The sequence below is a fragment of the Opisthorchis viverrini genome, assembly GCF_000715545.1.
Source record: "Opisthorchis viverrini unplaced genomic scaffold opera_v5_20, whole genome shotgun sequence".
NCBI classification, from domain to species: Eukaryota; Metazoa; Platyhelminthes; class Trematoda; order Opisthorchiida; family Opisthorchiidae; genus Opisthorchis; species Opisthorchis viverrini.
The window spans coordinates 71,393-95,612 of NW_008751676.1; the positions used below are offsets into that span (position 1 = coordinate 71,393).

Below are 24,220 nucleotides of genomic sequence, written 5' to 3' on the forward strand. Positions count from 1 at the left end.
GTAAACCCGTGCATTTGAAATGCCACCAGGACTTGCAGGCGTGGCATTGCATACTGCGTTTGACGTTCGACGGGCAGCCATTCCGCCCACATCTATTGTGGTCTACGAATGGCTGCGGAGGGCGATCGGTATGGATTGACGTCATGTTTCGGACTAGATGTAAAATAGGTGTGCTCAAAATATAAAGGGTTATCACTCAAATGTTTTGTTAGAGTAATAAAATTCAACAATTACTCGTGTGTACTCTGTGAATAGATTGAACAACGAAAAAATTTTCACCTTGATTGATGACCTTGAATATTTGCGCAATTAAACAACTCACCCACATACATAGTTAATTCAATATAACAAAACGTTTTATGCTATGAAGTAGCTTTCGAGAAGTCAATTACATTGTGCGAATACTGAGTGTCTTCGAAAGGTGTGGTATCAGTTCGAATTTAAACTAAACGAATTTGTTTTACTGTATCATTCAGTCGGACTGTTTTCTCTGTTCTCCAATTTGAGTGCGACGACTGCTACTTGGAATGGAGGCTGCTGGTGACCCCAAGGCTGTTTTGCAGGATATCAGCAAGTTTGACAAATCCGGGCTTGGGCATGTCGTTCCCGAAGAGAAGGTGGTATTGCCATCAGCAGAAGGTAAGTACTAAGTCATCCGAGGGCACTGTTGTTTCGTGGTTTACGTATTTGCATTAGCCTATTCACGTTCATTTATTTCTGCTCTCGCCTGCTGATGGACTCGTCAAGCAGTTGGCTAAGGTTCAAGCTACTGATGGTAAGTGTTGCAGTTTGAGCAAGCACCCGGATTTTTTTTAGAAAACTTGCATAGACCGCCGATGGCTATCGCGTCAGTGGGACGAGTAGGATAGTTATGTGGCTAATATCACTGCTCACTTTGTCCCCGTTCCACTGAGGACTGTTAACCAGAACGGGACAACTTGTCACTGTCTCGTCACCCCAGGATGTGTGCGCCTCAGATTATATTTGTCTATAAGCCGCTTAAGTTGGTAATTTCGAGCAAATAGTCAGTTCACTAGTCGCCCCCACAAGATGACTCTCCTTTGCATCGTAGCTCCTGCGTGTGGTTGTGCATACCTGGCTAACGTCTGCGTGAATCGTCGCTAGCTGCGCTGTTGAACTGGGCTGACGGGAACGGAGTCATCACATTCCACCAAGTTGATAAGCCAAACACACTTGGAAATTCGGAATTTAAGTCCTGCAGCGGAGATAAGCGGTTATTTTTTTATATACGCTGGTATGACAGAAATGACGGTTGAGTGCTTTCCTCCCGATCTCGTAAAGCCTTCGCTTGGCGATTCGTATTGAACGGTGGAAAGTCGGGTCAGTACTAATCTTGATTGTCGCTGATGCGGCCTTCAGTGCGCAGCAGTAGTAAAACGTTGACGTAGCCCACCAAGAGCGGACGGGTACCGTAAAGACAAGAGGCAATCATAGACAAGTATAAGAAGAAACGTGGCCATTTTTGGTTTCCTTGTTGCTTCCCACTCATGGCCCCTTGTTTTTTTTCCTTTTTCAATGTACGACTATTGTAAGCTGGTTGGAGGCAATGCAAGATTTTGTTAGGTCGTGTTTTTTTAATTCTGCGGTTTTGTGATAAGCGGCTGAAGTATTTTCCGATCAGGAGTCGACGCGATGTATTGATGTGCAGTCTGTATATGAAGGTGATAGGCACTACTCCAATCGGATTTGCGCTCCGGGTATGTACAACACTTACAGCGAAGAAATTTTCCTTGCATAGTTGGTGACAACGCCAATGATTTATAATGAGGTCACCCCAATGAACTTGCGTTTCGAGGGTGAATAGTTGTCTGCATGAACACGGGGTTTGGCATCTTTTCTTTTACCTGGGGGTCTCCACGGAGACTGCAATGTGCAAGATTCATCATCATCATCATCATCATCATCAATGACAGCCAGTGTTAGCACTGATGCTTCACTGCCGTCCTGTGCAAGATTAGGGACTAGGTGTCCAAGCTAGTTCGTAGGGTTTACTCAGTAGGCCCCGAACTTCTTACGTGGCCTTGCTTTGCTCGAATTCGGTGGGTGTTATCTTTTTAGGACTTTAGCTGCATGGCTTGTATGCTAATTTCTGGTACTTTGTGGTAATGCTGGAATAAATCGACTGAAAGTTGACAATTTTGAATAGGTTCAGGTTCCTTTTTAGAAATCTTAGCCTCATGGACGTCCTCAGTGTTGCTTACCAGACAGGTCCGTGGATTTGAACGTTCTGAAGCCACATTTACCACCGGTGCGTCCCAGCTGATCACCAACCGATTGCTAGATGTGTTTGTGGATGTCGTATTTGGACGACGTTGCGTTTTTGGCCGCTAAATTCTGGGTTATTCATAACCATTCATAGAGCTCATTCAGGTCAGCTTGTGTCATTCTGTCATCCTGGCAATGAGTCAGGTGGCAGGTTTTAATGTTTCCCGTATAGGCTGCTTCTGTTGGGGCCAGAACCCGGCTACTGAAGATATTTGATGGTTTGTGACCGGGCATGGAGCCCTGTAGAGCCCACCGGGGGCGAGATGGCTCAAGTGGTTAGAGCGCCAATTTACTAACCGGAAGGTCCGTGGTTCGAATCCGACCTCCGCCACTCGACTTCTGTCTAGGCTTGGGCAACCTGGCAGTATCCCAGCCCTCGGGCTTCCTTCGGTGGAGCCCACTGGGTTTGAGGTGTGGAGTCAATATTCCGTCGACGCTGACCGCGAATGTTCTGTCCGTGAGATAGTCATGGGACTGTTTGGACAGTCTGAGGCCAACAACAATTTTAGGTGGTTATAAAACAACCTGTGGTTTTTATCAAATGGCGTCGGTCTGGGTAGAAGTATTTACTAGTCCAGCCCATAGCAGTTTGGTTGCGCGGGAGCGTCGCTTTATGAATCCATGTTCGTCGTTATGGGAATTGGCGTCTAAAACTATCTAGTTACATAGGATGTCCACTATTTTTGAAGCTGTTGGAAGTACAGTCATTGGTCTATGGTCCTGTGGCAGGGATCTCCCGTCGCTGAGGTATGATTTAGCAGTCTGCCAGAAGTGTAGCCTAGTTAAAGTATACCGAATAGAGTTTTGCTCAAATGGACAATGAAGTCTTGGTAGTCCCTGCACATTTACTGGTGTCAGGGTTTTGTCGTTGCATTTGACGTCATCTCTTGGATTTTGGCGGTGAGTTGATTAACGGAACCAGATTGTGGTGGTAAACTTTTTGGATGTTCACATTCCCCTTTCCAATAGTGTCAGTAAGAATTGTACATCCAAGGCCTCTGCGACCTCCATGAGGGTGTCACAGTTGTGTTGCTGTTTGCAGTGAGGCTTGGCATAAGTAACTAGCTTGGCTAGGTTTTTCTCCAGAATATATTACTAATCTAGATTGTGATCCGCACTTACTGTATCTCACTTCAGAAGTCGCTTTCTTACCGCCACGTAGACCTCATATGCCAATTTTTTTTGTGTGCGGTGTAATGGATGGCTTTGTTCCGTTTGAACCTGAGAAGAGGAATAAATATAGTAACTGCTTGAGTTACTATATTCTGAAAGTGCGGCCAAAGTACTATATTCCAAGAAGTGATGGAAAAGTGTCTTCGATATTTCCTTGAATTTTACTCAATGGGATTTGCGTTCCCCGAAGAACGTACTGTGTTTATTGCTAGACTAATAGATGCACGTGAAGGCTGTGGTGACGGCCGCTGTGACAAAGCAGCAAAGTAGCGTATCTCTCACTCCCAAAAGACGCGTGTTAGCCTACGGTACGGGCTGTTTCGCTGTGTGGACGTTGAATGTGATCTCGAGCAACCGAACAAAGATGTATTCGGGTGTTGGTTGCTCCTGGTCGTTGCCAGCGAATCCGCAACGAGGCGATTCGGTTGTGCAACAGGAGCCTCAATCGAAGAATATGTCCAGCGCCAAAGGCTACGATGGTTTGTTTTATGTATTGCCCATGTCGATCCATTACGGAAGAGTGCCGTTATCTGCATCCAGTTCAGAGTGGTGCAAGCAGAGAGATGGTCAATGTTTGACTTGGCATGAAACCTATTACGAAAAGACTGCATAATATCGGCACGGGTCGCCTTCTAGGACAAAGTACGCGTGATCTCCCTTATATATGGATGGAGTCGCAAGATATAGCTGCTATTCCACGTCGGCGAAGTTCGTATTGTCCGTTTGGTCCAGATTGAAGGTGTCTGGATGTGCAGTCGCCTCGTGATGATTGTGGTAGTTTAACACTAGTTCTCTTCCCCATCTACTTTTCACAATAAGGCTGTGTAGCTGTGAAACGTCAGTGTTGAGCACTGAGGTACTCTCAATGATGTGTTTTTCATGTGCCTACCGCTAGAAGACAACAGATTAATTTTTCACGTATGCTCGAACTTCCCTTGGCGACCACGAATCATGGTTCATGACGGTTAGGTACGGTCAGACTAATTTTCTCGGTCCGGAGAATATCTCGGTTTGTTTCATTTTGTTAGCCGTTATACAATAATAATAGCATCCTTTCGCTGCCTAGCTGCCATGCCACCCAAGGGAAGCACCAGGGCTGGGATACTGCCAGTTTGCGCAGGCCTAGAAAGGAGAAGTCGATAGGTGGGGGTCGGGTTCGAAACACGGACATTTAGGTCAGTGGATTCGCGCTCTAACCACTTAACCATCTCGCCCCTGTTAGCCGCCACCTGTGCACATAAGTACGTTGGTCCATACAGTTTGGTTTGACTGGGACGGAAAGTGATGGAACCATAGACGGGCGACAAAGGCAATTGCATGACGAGTTACGCTTTTCCCAGTTTTTAGATGGCTTTGGCTCGCGGGCCTTATCAGTAATGTATTAGAACCATATATGTCACTAGCCATGAACTTTCGCCGTGCCCTTCATCCGAGGAGACCGAGTTTATTGATCGAGGCCCTTGTACTTCGTCGCTTTGTAACCGCGTGCACCACCCGCGGCAGAATGAAGTGCACTGTGAAACCGGTGGTTCACTTGCGTGCGAAATGAAGGCTCTAACCAGCGCAACCTATGGGGTGTGATTGGTTCACTTGTTGTATTACAGTTCTTTCTAAAACCATCTAACCTACTCCAACTGATGTTTCTACCAGACCTGGTCTGCACTTCCGGGACACTGAGATTCAGTCCACATGAGCATGGCGTTTGTCGCATTGTCCGTTCCGTTTTGGCAGACGAGCTGATGTCACGGCCGCACCATTGTTTTTGGGGATTGGAAAAAGCTTCTGTTACCCTTCCGATTCGATAAGTGAGTTCATCATCCCGCCGGAACTCATAGCCGCATTTGCTAGTGAGTTGGCTCACCACATCGACCGAATCGTCTGAGGGTAGCCTATTTGGATTCTGACCCACTCGTTGCCATAACAGCTCATGCCTTGAATTTTGCAGGTGTGAAGCGATGTCAGAAAACGTAACCTAATCGGCTAGATTGGTAATGCAGTTTGTGAAGTTATGCAAAGGAAACAACTTAATCAGCACGTAAGGAGCGCCCCACTCAAGACCTAGACTACAGGCGCCGTTAAGGCTCGAGTTTCGAAGTTGAGGTGGGTAGCGATAGATGATAGTCTGCCAGGTACCACGTAATGTAAGCTCAGAATAAGGCTTCGGGTTAAGAAGGCGGTAGCTGTTAGGCCGCATGGCTGTGTCCAACCACCTGGAATCTGAAAATGAACAAGGAGCCTATAAACCCAACGCTACCAGTGGCGAGATAAAGCAAGTCCCAATGCCGTTAGCTACACACCTCAAAACGTATATCACTTTCTGTTGCTTTCGGACTGGCATGTTTGGGCCTCGGACCTCTTGCACGTATGTGACCTAAGTGAGATTCGCACCTATTGTTTTACTGTACCAAGGTTGCTCTAAAAACGTTCGGAGCCGAAGCAGCTTTTCGAAAATGTAAACTTCATTTACGAAATCTATTTTTATTCTTGGACCTGATGTCAAAGTCACTTTCAAAGCTTTTTCTTAAGTCCTAGTTTGGGTGTAGGTAACCGCCTCAATCGAATGTATTGACGGATTAGCTTATTTTCTCCTGGACCGATACACCATTCATTCTGTAGTAAACTATGTCCGTTGTTTTGGTTGACTTGTTTGTATTATATCACCATTACCACAGCCTTTTGGCTTTATATTTTTGTTAACTGCTAGGAGTTCAATAAAGGATTTGTATGATGTTGATGGAAAATGCAACATTTTGCTGGTTTTTGTGCACTGCAACAGTCACACTCCTTATTTACCTAAGGTGTGGGGGTTTTGTCATGCAATATCCACCAACTTACATGGTTTCTACATAAAATCGACGCCGACGATGTCGACACAAGGCAATGAAACCTAAAGCGCCATTCATCTGTTATATGCAATCATACAGTCGTAAGTCAAGCGTTTATTGTGTCGATACGTTTAGAACGACAATTATTTCATGAGGTTTTGGTAATAACCTTCGTTAATGCTGGTACTATGTATAACCCTAAAAAATAATAAATTGCTATAGAGGATCTTTGTTTACTACCCACAGAAATTGTGGACTCACAGAACCTCACACTGAATTTTTTTACTTAGGTTTGAATGGTCGGATTTTTTCTTGTCAGTCGGCTGCTTTCGTTTGCCTGGAAGACACCACAGCAAAGGGGGTATCGCATCACTCTTAGATTTTTCGGTGCTGTACAGTAAGTTCGCCAAGGATGGGACTCTTAAAAGTAGCCAACCAAAGTTCTATAAGCAGGGTGAGTGACTGTCCGAAGAAGGTTGTTCTACGCACCAATTTTCGGAAATGAGAAAAAGTATTGTTCAATGAAAGTGCTCTCCCATGAACTTGGCGTGTATCGTTTGAGTGGTCATTGAAAAATCCTCCCAGAAAATCTTGTTCAACTAAGGTGTAAGGAATTATTGTGTCCCCTTGAAGGCCACGACAGTCTAGAGGAAAGAGTTTAGGCATCTCTAGGCGCGTTCCACAGCCAATGGATTCAAAACCAGTAACCATGTTCGTAGCAGCTTGCTGGATATGCTCCATGAAAGTTGCGTATTTATTGCGTCCTTGTTGGGGTGTTTAAGAAGTAGCCTACATGTACCCCGTTAAGTATATAGCGGAGGGATGTAGGGCATATCATCTGGAGAGGGACAAACGTCTTCCGGGCCAATCATTCATGGTCGAGTTCAAAGGAGACTTTTGAAGAGAGCCAGATACACAAATCATTTCGGTATCTATCCTCCTGATGGCTTGTCTCGCTTTGCACGACAAAGGCGGCCACCGAGGCTTCGCCGGGAGGCCACTCGCAGAAAGGTGCCTATCTAGTGCTTTTCGGCGTCAGAATCCATTAGAAAGACAAAGGTGTTGAAACTTAAAAATTACTGGTTGACCATGAAACATAAGCATGAAAGTGAAAGCCAATCTGAGGACTACTCAACGTGGACAGCAAAAGAGGGTTGTCGTATGATGGGATACTGAGAACCTCCAATGACAATCTTGAGGAAATTCAACGGGGACCGTTACAGAAGAAGAGTAGGTTAAGCTAAATTTCACTCAGAATGTCTTGCTTGTTAGAATGGTCTCATTCTGGCATAGCATTTCAACTTGAAACCTTTAGGACTATTTTCTGAGCAGTGCAATGTGGGTGACGCGACTAAATGCATTTTGGCAATCAACAAATTTGGCGCCATCATAGATCCTTCGTCTTTGGCTTGGGTTAAGATCTTCATGAATACGAGCATCTTTGCCACGCAAAAACGTTCTAATAGGCATCCCTGTTGCGCCGGGCATATTAAGCTGTTTTATATAGAAAGGTGCTCTAAACTGGCCCATTTTAAGATGTACTTCGCAGCTTTGCACATTTGATAACTAGGCAAGGGGTCCTGTCTTACAGTATTTACACAACACGCACGTACTATAGAGGAAGACTGCATATATTGTTTCGGAACGGATATAGAGGAGACAAAATTCTTGTATCCAAGGTTTGATAGCCTTTTTTGTTTTTAATGATTTTATGGAGCTAATCAACTCATTCAGTCAAACATCGCAGTACAATTTTATGTGACTTGGAAGAACTTTGATTAAATTCAGGAATAAGTATAACACTTAGAGAATCCTTACAAAATTTCGAGACCTGCATAGAAACTCATATTCGTCTCGAACGTTCGTCGGCTGATGGTTCGTTAGCGGTAGGCTACGGGGGCCATTGAGGTTTGTTCAGTAAATCTGTGCCAGAGGCAGTGAAGCGGTGGTGAATCGTTTACACATTAATGTTTCTCCGCAAACTTAGAAGAATTTTTATTTTACCAACTGATACTTCCTGACTTGCAAGTTTTTTCACTGTGCCTGGTTGGAGACACTACAAGATATGGCTGCCAACTGATGTCAGTGGCGTTCGTCTTGTCAGTTTCTGTCCAGATTGCCTGAGTGAATGTCTGGAGGTGTAGGCACCTCGGAATGATTGTGTTAAGCTAGCACTAAGTCCCTTCCCCTTCCACCTTTATTCTTTTCTTTACAATAAGGCTTTCAAATAAGTCATGGTTGTACGGCAGTGAAGCATTGGTGTTGAGCACTGATGTCATGCTGTCGTTGATGATGATGATGACCTGGAAATTGCAAATGTGTTCATTTCATTCAATACATGCCTGGAATCTCCCCCTACGGAGTTGGTCGCTGATAATCAATCCCCTGTGTCTTCAAGTTGGGATTTGGCACCTTGTTGAAGTTTCACTATTTCGGTAGTCTTAGTTTAACAACCGCTTCCTTTCATTTAAGCTTTTGATTTTATTGGTTTTCGTCAAGGGTCCTGATTATCTTGTGTAGGCTTTGGCGCCTTGGCAGTTCCCTGAGTTCAGTTACAACCATACTGGACGCAAACAAAAGTACCTTTATACCACGTCGACCGTCACGTGTTAGAATCAACTGGGTACCTCCATTCGTTCTATACGCCGGTCAGATGAGTGGAAGCACGATTCCCGATGCACCTCATCTTTCCTCATCGTTCGCTTAATGCCCCTTCTCCTACTCATGAAAACGTGATTCTGTACGACGGTGAAGCATCAGTTTTGAACGCTGATATTATGCTGTTGATGATGCTGACTGATTCACAAGCTAAGGGCATGCCAAAGCTTTACGAGTAGGCTCCGCGGAGGGAGAGTAATCGTTAATGGGATGAGGTAACTACAGCTCTGCATTGCGCGAGGAACTCTGCTTGTGGTTTCCGAGCATGGAACTTCACAACAGTCATCGCCAATGCTTAGTATGAGACGCTATACCGCATCGGGCTGAAAGCATAATTCGGTTGGAAGACCGGTTGGACATCATCTCGAACGAAGGCCTTATATGAACATAGGCCTGGTGCAATCAAGAGTTTCAGGAAGTGGAGGAAGCCGATGTAGTCTGAAATGCACGGCAGCAGTTCCAGTTGGTTCATAAAACCGGACCCAGAGGACTGTGTGTTGGCGAGTAGAAGAAAGTATCAAGCCTGAAATGTAATGCAGGACAGTATTTTCAAAGGCAGTGAAGTATCAATGCTGAACACTGATGTTGCGCTGTCTCTGATGGTGACTTTTTATTTGACCCACTCAAGTTTAGCCGTGGTCTGTCAGTTTGCAATAGTAATACACCGTGATTTGAAACACCACCGGGGTGCCGGATATATCGAGCTTCAATCAGCACTATTCAAAGGTATTGGTGAGTCTCTTTGCTGTGCTTTGATCAGGTCTGAAGCAGTTATTCCAGTCATAGATATATAGGCCTCGCACCTGTTATATCACACTTAGTTCCGCTAAAACTGTGACACCTAGCTCCGGTGAGTGAGATACAGGTTCAAGTGGAGTTTCGGCCAGGTAGGAGATGCATTGACCTCATCTTTACATTACGTCATGTTCTTGAGTAGAGCCGCATAGCAGATAGCGTAAGTGTACTTTAACATGGAGGATAGCTCTCAAAACTTGCCTGCCACCCCAACGCTTCAGAAGGAACCGCGAGGGCTGGGATACCGCCAGGTCACCCAAGCCTAGACAGGGGAAGTCGAGAGGTAGAGGCCGGGTTCAAACCACGAGACTTCCAGTCAGTAAATTCGCGCTGTACCCACTGAGTCATCTCGATCCCAACGCTTTTGTTCATGTTAAAGCTTGCAGTGAACACCCCTCGTCCTCCACCGCATTCCACTGAAACGGTGATCTAAAATACCGCCACTGCTTCTATTTTAAGAATGTAGTTTGCGCCTACATTGGCTCGTCTCTGTTTTTCCACTGTTTTCCCTTGACTACTACTCGCCTGATTTCGATATTTTTCTGTATGTTGGCCACCCACACAAAGATACAGCTGACTTTGCTCCCTTCTGAGTGCCAACCTAATACACATTTTAGCTTCTGAACTTTGAAAGGTCGGCGATTTCGTCCGGCTAGCTTTGTCATCGCGCCCGGGCACCGTTGGCCACGAGGCAGTTTCGGCCGCCAACTCTACCGAATTCTGGACCACCGTAGACAAGACTAAGGATGTATTCAGGATGAAGGCTTATCAACTTAAGCAAGTCTGTCGAAAGTCAACGTTTCTGGAGTCTTGCAAGTGTGATTGGTCGGAATTTCAGTTCCTCGCGTCCCATTCCTATCTGAGCTCGTTCCCTCAAGAGGAGGCCAACTTTTTGCCTCAGATTTCCTCCTAATTGCTTCCTAAGTCTCCATCAGCTCCAAATATCTCCACTACCCTCCAGTTCATATAAAGTTGTTCATCAGTATCTGCTGTCGCAAAGCACTGTCTTCTCATCCGGATCGTACAGCCTTTATTTTGTTCACTTTCTGAGTTCGAGATGTCTCGTTGGATTAGGCTCAAAATTACTGACTGGAAGGCTTGTGGTTCGAACCCTATCTCGGCGCCTTATCTCCGAAAACCAGAACGTTATCGTCTGCATATTCCAGAACGGCAAGGTTTTCGTTGGAGGCTATGTAAACACCGGGGTCCTGGAAACCTTCCAGCGTTCGGACAGAGTGGGCACCTCTGACGAACACCGCTTTGTGTGCGGAGCCACCATAAGGTTACGCAGAGATCCGCAGACGAAAGCGAGTGAGAGTGATGGAGCGGCTAGCTCAACCACTGTGCTTGCATCTTCAGTTGTTGTTCCTGATACACAGCACACATCAATGCCAGGCGACTCTAGTGTGAGAGCAGCTTGTCGACCTGCTTGCTTCGGGGTGAGGACATTGAAGGCCGCCAGATAGGGCGTCGAGACTTAGATTGATTTCGGGACTCCTGAGGATCTCGGCACTGGATGACGCGCAGATGTTACTTTCAAAACCGGTGCACGACGAACAGTCACCAGTCCCAGGTCCTAGGCCGACAAACAAAGAGTTGTTAATGGGATGAGGAGAGGGAGAAGAAAAGTATGCGAAAGAGAAACGAGGCGTCAGCAGTAGCCCTTTTTCGCTTACCCGACCTGTCGTATGCAACGCTCCTAGTGGCACCACGCGACGGTCGGTGTGGCATGAGTTTTCCTGTAAATGTGCCATTCATGGCTATACGTGGCTCAAAAGCCTGACCGCGAGGCAGCGGTGTTTGGAAGGAAATACAGGTACATTATCATTTTTACGGAACAAGTCGCCACACGTTCCAGCCCCCCAACTTGGAGGACCAGGAGACTGCGAATGTCGCGCAGACACCCCCGTGTAACTCAATAGGTCGCCGAGGTACACACGGTGAGGTCCATTCTTTTCGTGACGGAATTTGGTAAAAACTCAGCCCTCGCTCCTTTCATGAGTGGGACTATAGTTATGCATCGGCTCTGGATAGAGCGCGAATTTACTGACCGGTAGGTCCATGTATCGAACCCGACCTCTGGTTCTCGACTACCCCTGTCTAGGCTTGGGCTAGCCCAGCCCTCGTGCTTCCTTCGGGTGGCATGGCAGATAGGCAACAGTATGGTGCTACAGCTGAAAAAATGTATATCAGTATTGTGCACCTAAAGGGTGTTACGCCGGGCGATTATTTTTATGTGATTACCTAAGCTCTAGAGCTTGCTTCCATCTTCTCATCTTGAGGTGTTGTTCTTTTTGCATGAAGAGCTTCGAGTCTACTCTTTCCCTTATCTGATCCCATTTCTACCAACTTTCAAGGCTTTGAGGTTAGTCTTGGCCGAACAACTGCACAATTTAGCGAAACGATGAACTCATGGAGAACCACTAAAATTGGTTCAGGGAACGTCTTTGTACGGGGTGAGATGGTTCAAGTGGTTAGGACTCGAATTTACTAACCAGAAGGTCCGTGGTTCGAACCCCGACCTCCGTGTCTCGAATTCCCTGTCTAGGCTTGGGCAACCTGGCAGTATCCCAGCCCTCGTGCTTCCTTCGAGTGCCATGGCGGCTAGGCACCAGAAGGGTGTTACAGATGGACGATTTAATGTCTTTGTACTGACCAATTATCGGGATACATGTTACATGCTCATCTGTCCTGGATAGTCTGTCATAACGGGCTTGATGTCTTGCTTTTTCAAACGCTTCCGAGCGGGCATGACATGACGACGTTATCTGCAAACTGCCAGCTTATAGATTCGTTGAATTAATTGGGGAGTACTCTAACATTGTTCTCTCAGTCATTGTGGGTTTCTCCTGACGTTTCATTCTCCCGCGCTGTTCCCCTTGTGTGTCAACGATTTCCTTCCCCCGCTTGGTTGCGTTCATGCTTTCCTGGATTGTGCGATTCTCCACCTGCCTTGCTGTTATTTTTTCTGGAAGATCTCTCATTTCTGACTGAGTGATCGGGTACACGGGGTACCCATTGAGCTCAGCAACATTCAATCCTGAAGTAATTCGTGCTCGTTTACCTCTTACTATTTTCCTGCTAACGTCCCGCTCTGTTAACCCAAAATTTTCCCCGCAGTCATCCATCCCACTCGATGTTCACATTATAGTGCAGGCCTCCATAAAACTCGAACTTCCTTTTCCGTTCTCGTAATGTCTTCCGCATTCCCAACTTCTATTGTACCAATCCCAAGCCGGCAGCTCCTAAGTGTTTTTCACCTCTTGTTATTGTTGATCATAATTCCCCGTTGACCGTTTATTTGAAAACTCATTATCGGGATGTAAGTGCTGTTTTACCGCTACTACCACGGTACATGGTTCACTGAATCCACCTGTTTCTTCTCACTTCAGCAGCCTTTTGCCCCACACGCCGTCACCCATACCAGAATAATTTCCCTTTATTTTGTTCCAATACCGCTTGCTTCTGGTAGCTTCCTTCGTGCAGTTCTGCAAACTTCCTGTATGCAAACGCTCATGACTCGGGTTAACCATCGTGACGCTCCCAAAAGTGCACTCAGTTTCTAGGTTTTTTGGATGCCTCGCTTTTTTCATGCTTTCAACAACTTTGCCGTGCATTCCTACCGGGTCCTCATTGACCCTTTGTCACAGCAGACCCTTAGCACAGCAGGTGATGTTAATCCTAATTAGCTTCTTTCAACTCTTGTATTGCTCATCTAACCAGTTATGCTTCTACTACCTGTGGTAGAACTGCACCCTCGCTACTTTCCTGTCAGGAGAACACTTCACTCTACCATTCCTATTGGTGGTTAATGTAACTTTCCACTCTTCAGAAGCCTTTGATTCATCAAATGTACTCCACGTGCACTTCTAAAAGGCGTATCCCTGAATCTTTGCCGTTGGGTGCTGCTTACTACCTTAGCTACCACTCGCGATCAGCTGTAGCGGCCACTGTGTGTACCACCTCAACCGGCCGTGTCCAACAGAATTTGACGCACGGTCAATTTTATTGGCTCTGTTCAATTTTGTCAGATATCAGCTTGAAGATTCACGACTGCGAGTAGCTAGTTTACTGTAGGTTTCGCCAATCACTTTGTCACAGTGTTCACTTCGAGCTGTGTACTCCTGAATTTTACGTACAGAGAATTTCGGGAAATTTGTTTGTCCCTAGGAAGAGTGCTCTTTGAAGCCTGTTGCATAGTTACATGTACTGTGGGACCGCTTCTGTTTGCCCGGCGAATCCGCTTTAGCTTTTTGGCGTGGTTGAACCTCGAGGAACAAAGTTCTCACCAGCACTACACAGGTTCGATCGCTGTATTAGGTAATGGCTCTCAATCAGGTGCTCGAGCGCGCCTGTGGCGGTTTGCTGCAAACCGTTTGAAGCCCGTATGACGAAAATCCTATGACTGGTGACTCAAGCTTTTTTGATGTTGCCACTACTGTTCTCAGTTACGAGTTAGGCCCGATGGACCAAGGAGCTTGGTTAAGTTGACACGAAACAACGGCACCACCTTAGCATCATTCAATCTCGTTTTCAAACGACGGTCATGGACATTGTAGGCTTCGTTCCATAGGCATCATCCACCGGTCCAGAAGGGCAAACAGACTGTCAGACTCGACCCGTGGGATAGACTCTTCCCGTTCTTCTGTCCCAACCAACCCTCGAGTGCTGTGTTCTACTGTTGTAGGGGAGGTGAACGTCTCACGAGCTTTCAGCTGCTCCTTCCTATAGTGACGGCCCTATGGCCTTTACTTCCATCTGCGTCTTGTCACGTCCAATCGCGAGCGATGGTTGGTTGTGGCAATGATGGGGAACGGTGGGTGAGTGGCATTTAACAATAGGCGCTCAGTACAGTAATGGCCTGCACTCGATAGTCATGCAATCGAGAGTAGTAGAATATTTGGATCGGTAAAAAGAGGGATGTTGATGAGTGTGGGTCGGGAGAAAACTAATAATGCAAATCGTTGTTATGAAGAAAAAATTTCCGTACTGATGTTTTAGCCTTTCAGAAACCTACCAATCAAATACACTTCATTTTCTATGTACCCCCGTTCGTTGCAGATATTGCGTTAGAGAATAGTGGATAAGTGCCATTTCGCAAAACGCACCTTCCCTCCCCGCAAAACTCTGTCCTCATGTCTGTTGCGCTTGTAATTCCGAACCGCCATGTCCGCTTTTTTAAACCCGCTTTCTGCAATTTTAATATATACGGTACAGTTGCATGACGTTTTGGCTTTTTATATTTCTCAACTGGTGGATGTTAGTTTTGAGCTGGAAGTATCCCGTGCGATCACTTCGAACTGATCTGCAGACTTGCCTATCAATGGGGTTTAGTTGTTTCTCGCGGGGTGGCAACAGGAAAACAATTTCGGCACGACCAGCTGCTCCGCTCGCCCTCCACAGCCGACGATTGTCATGATTTGGCTGCGTTCCTTCTAGATTGAGGTTTGCGTTTCATCATTGCCAATTCTTTTCCACATCAATTGCCTCGGTCGAAATCTTTGGGCCTTACATCGACCGATGACGATGAAACAACCAAAAGTTGATGTGGTTAGTTTCGTCGCGTCTCTGTTGGTGTTGTCCAATTTTCAGGGTAGTTTGTGTTTACTGATTTTGACTTATCGAGCGGGCTACGTTTTTTGTTTCTTTAGTTTTCCGCACACGGTCCAAGTGCTTTTGTGGTTGCTGTCGTTTCGTGAGTATTTTGAAGCGTGGTACCCCAGGCACCAATCATTTCTCAGCGTAATTTCCGGATGATAGCGGGTTACCAATCCGGACAAACCCATAACCGCATTAGTTTTGCTCACTTTCGCATGTACTGACTCAATTTCGTTTCCTTCCTCATCTGCGATTCCCTGCTTTAAACAACTATATACCACTGAAAGTCGATATTCCTTATTTCCTTTTTACGTGTATGGACGCTGTTTTTTCTTCAGTCTGCGCCTTGTATGTGTTTTGTGGATTTTTGATCGTGCAGCCTTTTGGTTCAAAGTGGTGTTGTGGAGTTGTTCAGTTTTTTGCTGGTTTCCGTCTAATCTCACCCATACTCGTGGCTCGTTGTAACTTGCTCAGCTCTGTTGATGCTAAACTAGAAATTCAACACGAAAAGACTGAGAAACAACTTCTAGAAGAGATCACGCACCATCCAAAATTGAGGCGAGCCAGCAATCTGGAAAAGAATCCTCTTCCCACTCCGGAGGGTAAGCATTACATCATTGTTTCTCCGCATCATCTACATCTTCTGGTGACCAGACGTTTTGCATGGCGATACAGTTTTCCTGCTGTTTCCCGTTGTCGGTTTATGCTTGTAGCTGAACCGTTTGTGTGTCTTCCAAAGCCGTTGAAGTTGAAGTGGTTGTTGTCGGGCAGAATGTATAGTGTGATTTTACAGGCTTCCAAATATGAACCATCTACCTACCGTCCTCATCCGTGATTATGATTTACCGTGGCTTGATCGTGTGCTACACACGTTTATCACCGTCTACCGAGGCAAGTGATGCTCTGCGTGCCTCCAGAATCGCAGTGCAAGGTGGTCGACATGTGCTTAGCCGAAGGGAATGCAGAATATAACGACGCTTGCCCTGCAATCTGTCCTGATATGGCGTGTCTGTGAGGAAGAGAATGTTCATGATAACGATTGTGTATCGACCGGGAGAGTAACTAGAACAAATGGGTTTCTGTCGGGAATTGAGCAATCGTTTTGTGTGCTCCCAATTTGTTTGACAGACTGGGTTACTGCAGCGAAGCAGCATTGTTACGCGGATGATGGTGATGTTCAGGCCACCAACAAACATTACGCCACGCTATCTCCTCACTAAAATTAGCCAGCTAATCAGTCGCTGTGTTCAAGGTCGTTTTTCACCACAAACTACCGGGTCCCCTTCGATGTTGGATCAAGACAGCTCAGTGATTATGGCGCGAGATTACTGACCGGAAGGTCCCGAACCCAACGCTGGCTTCTTTACCAGTGCTCGCTAGGTTTGAGCAACCTGCCGGTATCGCAGCTGTCTTACGTCTGTCGGGTGACATGGAGGCTATGCACCGAAAGATGTACACCTAAATGATTATTACTTTTGGGTTATTATGAAGCGCCTCTGCTTTTAGCCACTCTCAGTGAAATCTCAATATCCTCACTTTTACTCCCACAGTATTCGCACAGGAGAAGAAGGAAAAGCAATGATTAGATGAAATCGAGCACCACCCTAAGTTCAAACCTGCGCTAACCATGGAAAAGAACCCACTTCCGACGCAAGAGGGTACGTTCTTAATTATATGCTAATCGGCCTCGCAATTTCGGCATGTCTTGGCTTTCTCTAAGGCTCCGTAGTCCCGTTCGCTTCCTGCCTGTCTGTCCGTCTTCCTTATTTTTTTCAGATATTGAAAAGGAGAAGACTGCATCCTAAAGCTTATCCCGCTGTTTTTCCCCTCTAAAGTGCCAACGCAATACGGCCTCCAATCGCACCTGTTTGGCTTGCTTCTTGATGCTTACTAGCTGCCGTCCTTCCACATAAATATTAATAACTCCATGCATTCATATACTCATCACTGTACGGGAAAACGGTGAGGCCGAAATTCAGATGAATTTTTGATTATATACACATACATACAAACTGCGTGTTTTCCTGACATCTTGGAGATTTCTGAAGCTGGATTTGTTCGGAACGGGGAAGCCGAATTTCAGATGAATTTTTGATTATATATACATACAAACTGCGTGTTTTCCTGACATCTTGGAGATTTTCTCTGAAGCTGGATTTGTTCGAACCGAACGGGGAAGGGCACACCTTTATAATATCCGTGCAATTGTGAATACTGTTTTACACACCAAGGAACTGTTCATGGACTTAGCAACAGCTAAGGGCCTAGCTACGAGCCACATGCATTCAGCAGGTATTTCCACTGTGAGCAGATATGACCAGTGCTGCCAATTACTTACAGTTCTTCATCGAGCTCGATTAAGGGGCTCTGACCGGAAGGTCCGTGTTTCGAACTAAGCATCTGCATTCCGATTGCTCCTATCTAGCCAATATATGGTGAGAAAAGTACCCTCTGCTCCGCCAAAGACCCCCGATCACACCGCGAATTCGTTGGTCCCAACCGGTTGTTCTAAGACCTGAGGGTGTCTCAGATCCTCCGCAGGAAGTGGCCAAGTCTGGCAAGCGTGCAATAATACGGCCCACACGCGTCCTTTGAGATCTAGTGGAATGTCTTTTTGATTCCATAAGTGGCGCGAATTGGTGAACGCAATTTTGGTCCTCGAGATTCGCGCGTCACTACCGTGGGAGCTAATGCAGCTTCCGGCGTTACTTGAATTCCTAGAGGCGTGTTCAAAGATTTTATATCCTCCATCCAGCATGACTGCATCTTGTGGGCGTAAAGGACTGGATGACCTCGGTCAGCCTTTCTTGTATTGCCTGTCATTCTTGGGAGAGATCCGAACACATCAATGACGAACTTGGACAAAAGTGGAGAGAGTGGACAACGCTCCATACACGCTCGCGCACCCCCAATACAAACGGAATGTGATGTTCACGAACTTCTTGGACTCAGTGTGTTGCATAGAACCAACCGGTCTGCAGAGTCGGACGCACTCTCGAAGTCAAGGAACTCTAGGATTTTAAGGCGCCTATACACTTGCCGTTTACTACTTCACGAAGTCTGAAGATGTGGTCCACAAAACCCCTTCCTTACCGGAATCCTACTTGCTTTCCCGAGTTCCGTCTTCACTCTGCATCGTAGGTTGATGTAAAATAAGCAAAGAATCTGGGTACAGAGAGCGCCCTTTTTGAACAGGAGCACCACAACCGATTCGCCTCAGTTAACTGGGGCGGTCTCTCTCACCCAGAGGCAAGTAAATTAGACAAGCACCGACTGAGGATTTATCTCCGTCTATGAACAGAGAACAACCACGAATGGCACATCTGCAGATAATGACTTAACAAAGTCGTGTTTTTCTGATCGCCCGTTGCAGTTACAACAGTCATTGGTCGCAAAGGTGTAACAACTAAACTGCTCGCTTATGCTTGCAACGTAACGATAAACACAAGTTACCTGGATAATGTCCAATCGGTTTATTGTGGACGTGGCGTCAGATCTACATATCAATCGAACCAAAGAGTCTATAGGGGATTCTGATTCAGCCGCGATCCTCTACTGCAGATTTCAAGGAACATGAAACGAGAGCACATGCTACCTGAATATTTCTGTTGGGTCAGCCTGAACGGTACGCGTTCTCTGCCGCATCACCGAGTGCGTTTTATCGTGATTAGCTAACACTAGATGAGTCGGCTCTGGGGTTCTTGCATTCGCATAACTCGTTTGGGCAGTACTCCTGGCCCAAGCCAAAGATATGAGACACGACGTGGTTGCCTTCTTGCTGGAGCTCGGCAGTGCATATCTTTGGCAGCGGCAACTCTGGAACTCGCGCGATACAAGCTTGCTGCCGCCACTGGACGCATTTGCTTGTCACTTCTACGGTCATCTCCGATAGAAACTGTCCACGCTCAGCGATTAACTCCGTGAGGAGCCGTCTAGTTTCGTTTTCATCAGCAGACGCTGTAAACGGGGAAGTACGATCTTTCACGTCCGCTTTGACCTGCACATTAGTCGCGTCTTCAGTCCTGATTCGCTACAAGACTAGCCTCGATAGGGGACATGTACTCTTCGACCCACAAGCTCAATATGGTGGCATCACACTTTAGGATATCCCAGAAACAGCTCCTGTTCTTTTTTTGTTTTCAATCCATGATATTTTGCTTTTCCGCGATTTAAGCGCCAACTTAATCAGTATGGTACCCTCCTGTAAAGTCTGGCGTGTGTGGTGCACAATTCACCGCCGTAAAACAGATAAGATATGGATCTGATCGCAAAAGTGGTTACTTCCGCAACATGTGTGTGTGTGTATGTGAACGCAAATCTCACCCCAACCGGATTCATCCATTGATCATGTATAGAGGCATGCAAAAGTGCATCTGTAAGTGAATGGATTGGTTGTATATTGGAACAGAACGATGAAACTGTTTTTTATTGTTTTCTTACTGACCCAAATAGTGTAAGAGAGAGAAATTATGCCTAGTTGAAGACACGTGACAGAAATAGTGGGGCGTTCTGGTTCATCGTGTGCATTAGATGGAGTGTGGTGAAATGGAGGACATATGCGGGACCCCAGGCTATGGTGCCTTGATTAAGACTTGAGCGCGCTGAGTCATTGTCTGTTTCCCGTGTTTGACTGGGGATGAACCTTTGATCTGACAGGGGAGTACGGAGGCGGGCACGATACTGTCAGTGCGACCAGTCTTCCAAGATCGGTTCTGCATGCTCTACTCTGTTCATGGTCCACTGTGGATCGGTCACCGCTTGCCACAAGAAGTAGACACCAACACTTAACCGACTATATGATTGTGATAAGAAGCTGTCGGTACCGTCCTGATCACAGAAGCTCCGCCTGTAGCTGACTCCAATACGGATCACCTTTTGGTTTGCGGCAATCTGCATCACATTTGGAAAACTGTCACGTCGGGCAGCAGAATGAAGCTCATTCAAGTTCTACGTTGGCGAATCGGGAACACATCAGAATTTTTCGAAATTTTAACGCAAAGGCTGGTGAAAGACCAAGTCTCAAACAGGCTCAGAAACCAGGGGGCCCGAATTGGAACAGCTTTCCAAGTAACTACCGCGGATATAGTTGGATAAAAGCAAGAACGCGGATGATGAAAATGACCCGTCGATATACTCACCGATTAAAAGCAATCCGGTAAATACAGTCTCCTGGAATTAACTTATGGTCACTAGAGTTGTGCTTCTCAAACACCTGTGGAAAATAAAATGTCAATGAAGCCAAACGAGGAGTAGAGCTCCAGCGGTACGCGGTTCATCACTGTCGCGAAGGATTTTTGCCAGGCTGAAAGGAATTGATTGGTTGAAAGTACAGTTGATAGACCTGATATAATAGAGTTGAACAGGCCGGCGGAAACCGGACGTACGTGGCAGGATTCTGGCCGACCAGAAGATGTGGAGTTATGCTATGTAATTCCTCTGCTCCAACATATAATGATGACTTACCTATCGAGGATCTGCAGATGACCACAAACTAACCATAAAATGCGAGAACGACCGAATTGAACCGCTTTAACTTAGAGCTGTCTTGGCTTGCAGAACTGACAGTGCGGGGCGAACTTCTACACGTGCGATGTAGATTTCCGATATTTCAGGTATGCAATGATAGTTTGTCTGTATGAAAACGAAACGAAGCCAAATGAAACTGTTTCGCAGTTCCCTGAAAACTCGAAATGATAATATTATGTACCTTCTGACGCCACAAGCAAACAGTCGATAGTTTTGGGAGGGTTCTCGTTTTCCGTACAGATCAGTGCGTGGCGAACAATCACCTAAACTTGGGGTGGGTATCTAGGAGTCTTTGTGTTTGTTCTGCCCATGTAACCGCTTTAGTCGCTTGTTTGTTCTGTTTTGGTAGATGGTTCTCCATTGTAACAACACGGAAAGAACCCATTCGAGTGATTTCTCATCAGTGATGACTGTTCACTGAGCAACCGTTCACATAAGTCTGTACCTCGGCCACCGACATACATAATTCCGAACTTTCCGCCCTTGTAATCCGTTCTATTCCGCGTAGAGGGAGACGCGGAACTCATTGGGTGAGATGGACCAAGTGATTAGAGCACGAATTTACTGGCCGGAAAGTCCGTGGTTCGAGCCGGACCTCTGCCTCTCGATATCCCCTATCTAGGCTTGGGCAACCTGGCAGTATGCCAGCCTCCATGCCTCCTTCGTGTGGCATGGCAGCTAGGCACCGAAAGGGTGCTAGAGCTGAATGATTCATTTATTTATTATTTGGGTGACTGTTCTAGAAAGAAAGTGCCGTCTTAGAAAGTTAACCAGAAGAGTCGTTGATTGACTGTCTTAGAGAGGAAAAACAAATGCTCATCCAGTCGGCACATTTTCAACCAAAGATGAAAATATATCAATCGAAATGGGGCACATATTGAGAACCTGACCAAACACTAGATTGTTGGTATTTAAAGTGCTTCAGGACGGTGATTCTCGGACGTTTCAGTTCAGTGAAAATAGGGTAATTAAAACAAATTCCGTCGTGAACTGAAGCGGGATAAAACAACATCAATCAAGGAAAGCCCCAACGAACAGAAGCCGCTGCTCTAACGTTCGGTGTCCCAAGAAGCATTGTGCGGGTTCTCATCCCTCCGAATAATGGTCATCACCAGAGAGGTTAATCGTCTTTTTCACCGATGTGGTTTGTGTTGGGGGTCCGGCAAACACGCGTAAATGTAGGGATTCTCAGGTTTGGCGATTAGCCCACGACCTTAACCACGAAAATATTGGATGTATTCCAACATTCTAAAGCGTATCGACTACGTTGAAACCACTACGCTATGGGACTTTACCCAAATTTTTTCAGACCCCTATACGTAGTCGCACAAATGAACAGCAGTCTTGATACGACTTTCTGAGCATGTCTAAACTCGGTATTACGACTGATGGTTTCTATTCCAACGAGTCACAGTGAACTAACAAGTTTCATGATCAGGTCCACGCAACACACTAAAACTGACTGCGGCGTGGGTAGACACTGCTGCGTAGTCTAAGACGTCTGCTGTTGAACAGGTGTACTGTGATTACAACACAAGCCTATTGTTAATGAACTGGCTTGAGTTATTCGCTTGGAAGAAGAGGTGGAGGTGACCCCAGATTATGAACTGTTTCTTGTCTTGTCTTTCAACTACATTTCACCGGTTGGATGCATAAGGCGGCTGGATACCAAACTAATTGGCCTCAACATAAACTGAAATTGTATGCCCTAGAAATCATGCCCCCCCCCCCCCTGGCAGTAAAATAAACGGCCATGGAGTGCATTAGTTTGTATGTTACACTGAACGTGTGCTATGAAAAGACGACGTGAAATAACAACAGTCTGAAAAAAGTCTGATATTCAACTAGGGCACTTGGGATTCATCGTCCCATTCCAGTAGACAGGTATTTTGATATCTGAATTCGGGTTCTCCAAGTGCTCAGAGGATCGGGTTTCTACCCTCGACTTTTACTTTACACTGGAATGGACAGTTGCCTCGTAACTGTAGATGACAGAATACATTTCATTATTGGTGTTTGTGGGATTTCTATAAGGCACATCCACGTGACTCTCGTCTGAACAATAATTCTAACTTCCTGGCGCGATGATTCTGGTGAGTCCACACCAAAGGTGGGGAAGCACCGGACTCGAGTTTCGCTCTCATTAGGGCTCATCAGCCGTGCCTGTCCCTGGCCGTGTAGGGCTTTGATATCTGATATGCGAGGCGAGTGTGTCACCGCTACTCCAGCGTACGCTGGACAGATCCGAATTTTTACGTCTAAGCAGGTAAACATATTAGCACTTGAGTGATGTGAGTGGCAAAGCCGACAACTCGAACGACGACCAGTACTATACTTTGGTCGGTTTTGTTGATTGATTCACCCTCCTGTCAGGATATCCCGGTAAATTAGCGCCACGGACGCTCGAAACCCGCTGGACATAAAGAGGGTACAGCGAAGAGGTGCACGGGGTTACTGCAGCGAAGCAGCATTGTTACGCTGATGATGGTGGAGATGTTCAGGCCACCAACAAACATTACACCACGCTATCTCCTCACCAAAATTAGCCAGCTAATCAGTCACTGTGTTCAAGATCGTTTTTCAACACAAACTACCGGGGCGTCTTCGATTTTGGATCGAGACAGCTCAGTGATTATAGCGCGAGATTACTGACCGGAAGATCCCGAACCAGTGCTCGCTAGGTTTGAGCAACCTGACAGTATCGAAGCTGTCTTACGTCTGTCGGGTGACATGGAGGCTATGCACCGAAACATTTACACCTAAATGATTATTACTTTTGGGTCATTATGAAGCGCCTCTGCTTTTAGCCACTCTCAGTGAAATCTCAATATCCTCACTTTTACTCCCACAGTAGTCGCACAGGAGAAGAAGGAAAAGCAATTATTAGATGAAATCGAGCGCCACCCGAAGCTCAAACCTGCGCAAACCATGGAAGAGAAACCACTTCCAGCACAGGAGAGTACGTTCTTATTCACACGCTAATCGGCCTCGCAATTTTGGCATGTCTCGCCTTTCCCTAAGGCTACGTAGTCCTGTTCGCTTCCTGCCTGTCTATCCGTTTTCCTTATTTTTTCAGATATTCAAAAAAAGGAGAAGACTGCATTCCGGATAATCGGTCCATCACGCCCCTCTTTCCGGTTATGGCACATCAAGTGACTGTAGAAAAATCGATGTCTAATCACCCTGGTTGATACATTATATCGCTCACTGCTAAGACACTGACCCGCTACACTCTTGAACCCTTCCCGGATGCGCATTATTCGTGGTCGGATGGAGCAACGTTCGATAATTCAGTAGCTCTCTTTTAAAGTGTATCAGATGCAATAATCACTTGTTCTCAATGTACGGGCTGACGGCCA

General features: G+C 46.2%; 2 protein-coding genes across 2 annotated transcripts in view; one reads left to right on the plus strand and one right to left on the minus strand.

Moving 5' to 3' along the window:
- The window catches only part of T265_01792 (hypothetical protein), a gene marked incomplete at both ends in the record, with an annotated part of 4,414 nt that extends 4,269 nt beyond the window's left edge, over nucleotides 1-145 (minus strand). Inside the window, one exon of the mRNA XM_009165902.1 lies at nucleotides 7-145. Coding sequence (XP_009164166.1) covers nucleotides 7-145 — 139 coding nt within the window. The remainder of the gene's footprint in view (nucleotides 1-6) is intronic.
- Nucleotides 146-445: 300 nt separating this feature from the next.
- T265_01793 (hypothetical protein) lies at nucleotides 446-24,017 on the plus strand (the record flags this gene model as incomplete). The annotated part of the gene is made up of 5 exons (XM_009165903.1): nucleotides 446-639; nucleotides 15,830-15,937; nucleotides 16,886-16,993; nucleotides 23,713-23,820; nucleotides 23,938-24,017. The coding sequence occupies 3 exons, from the start codon at nucleotides 528-530 to the stop codon at nucleotides 16,915-16,917; spliced, it is 252 nt and encodes an 83-aa protein (XP_009164167.1).
- Nucleotides 24,018-24,220: the final 203 nt, after the last annotated feature.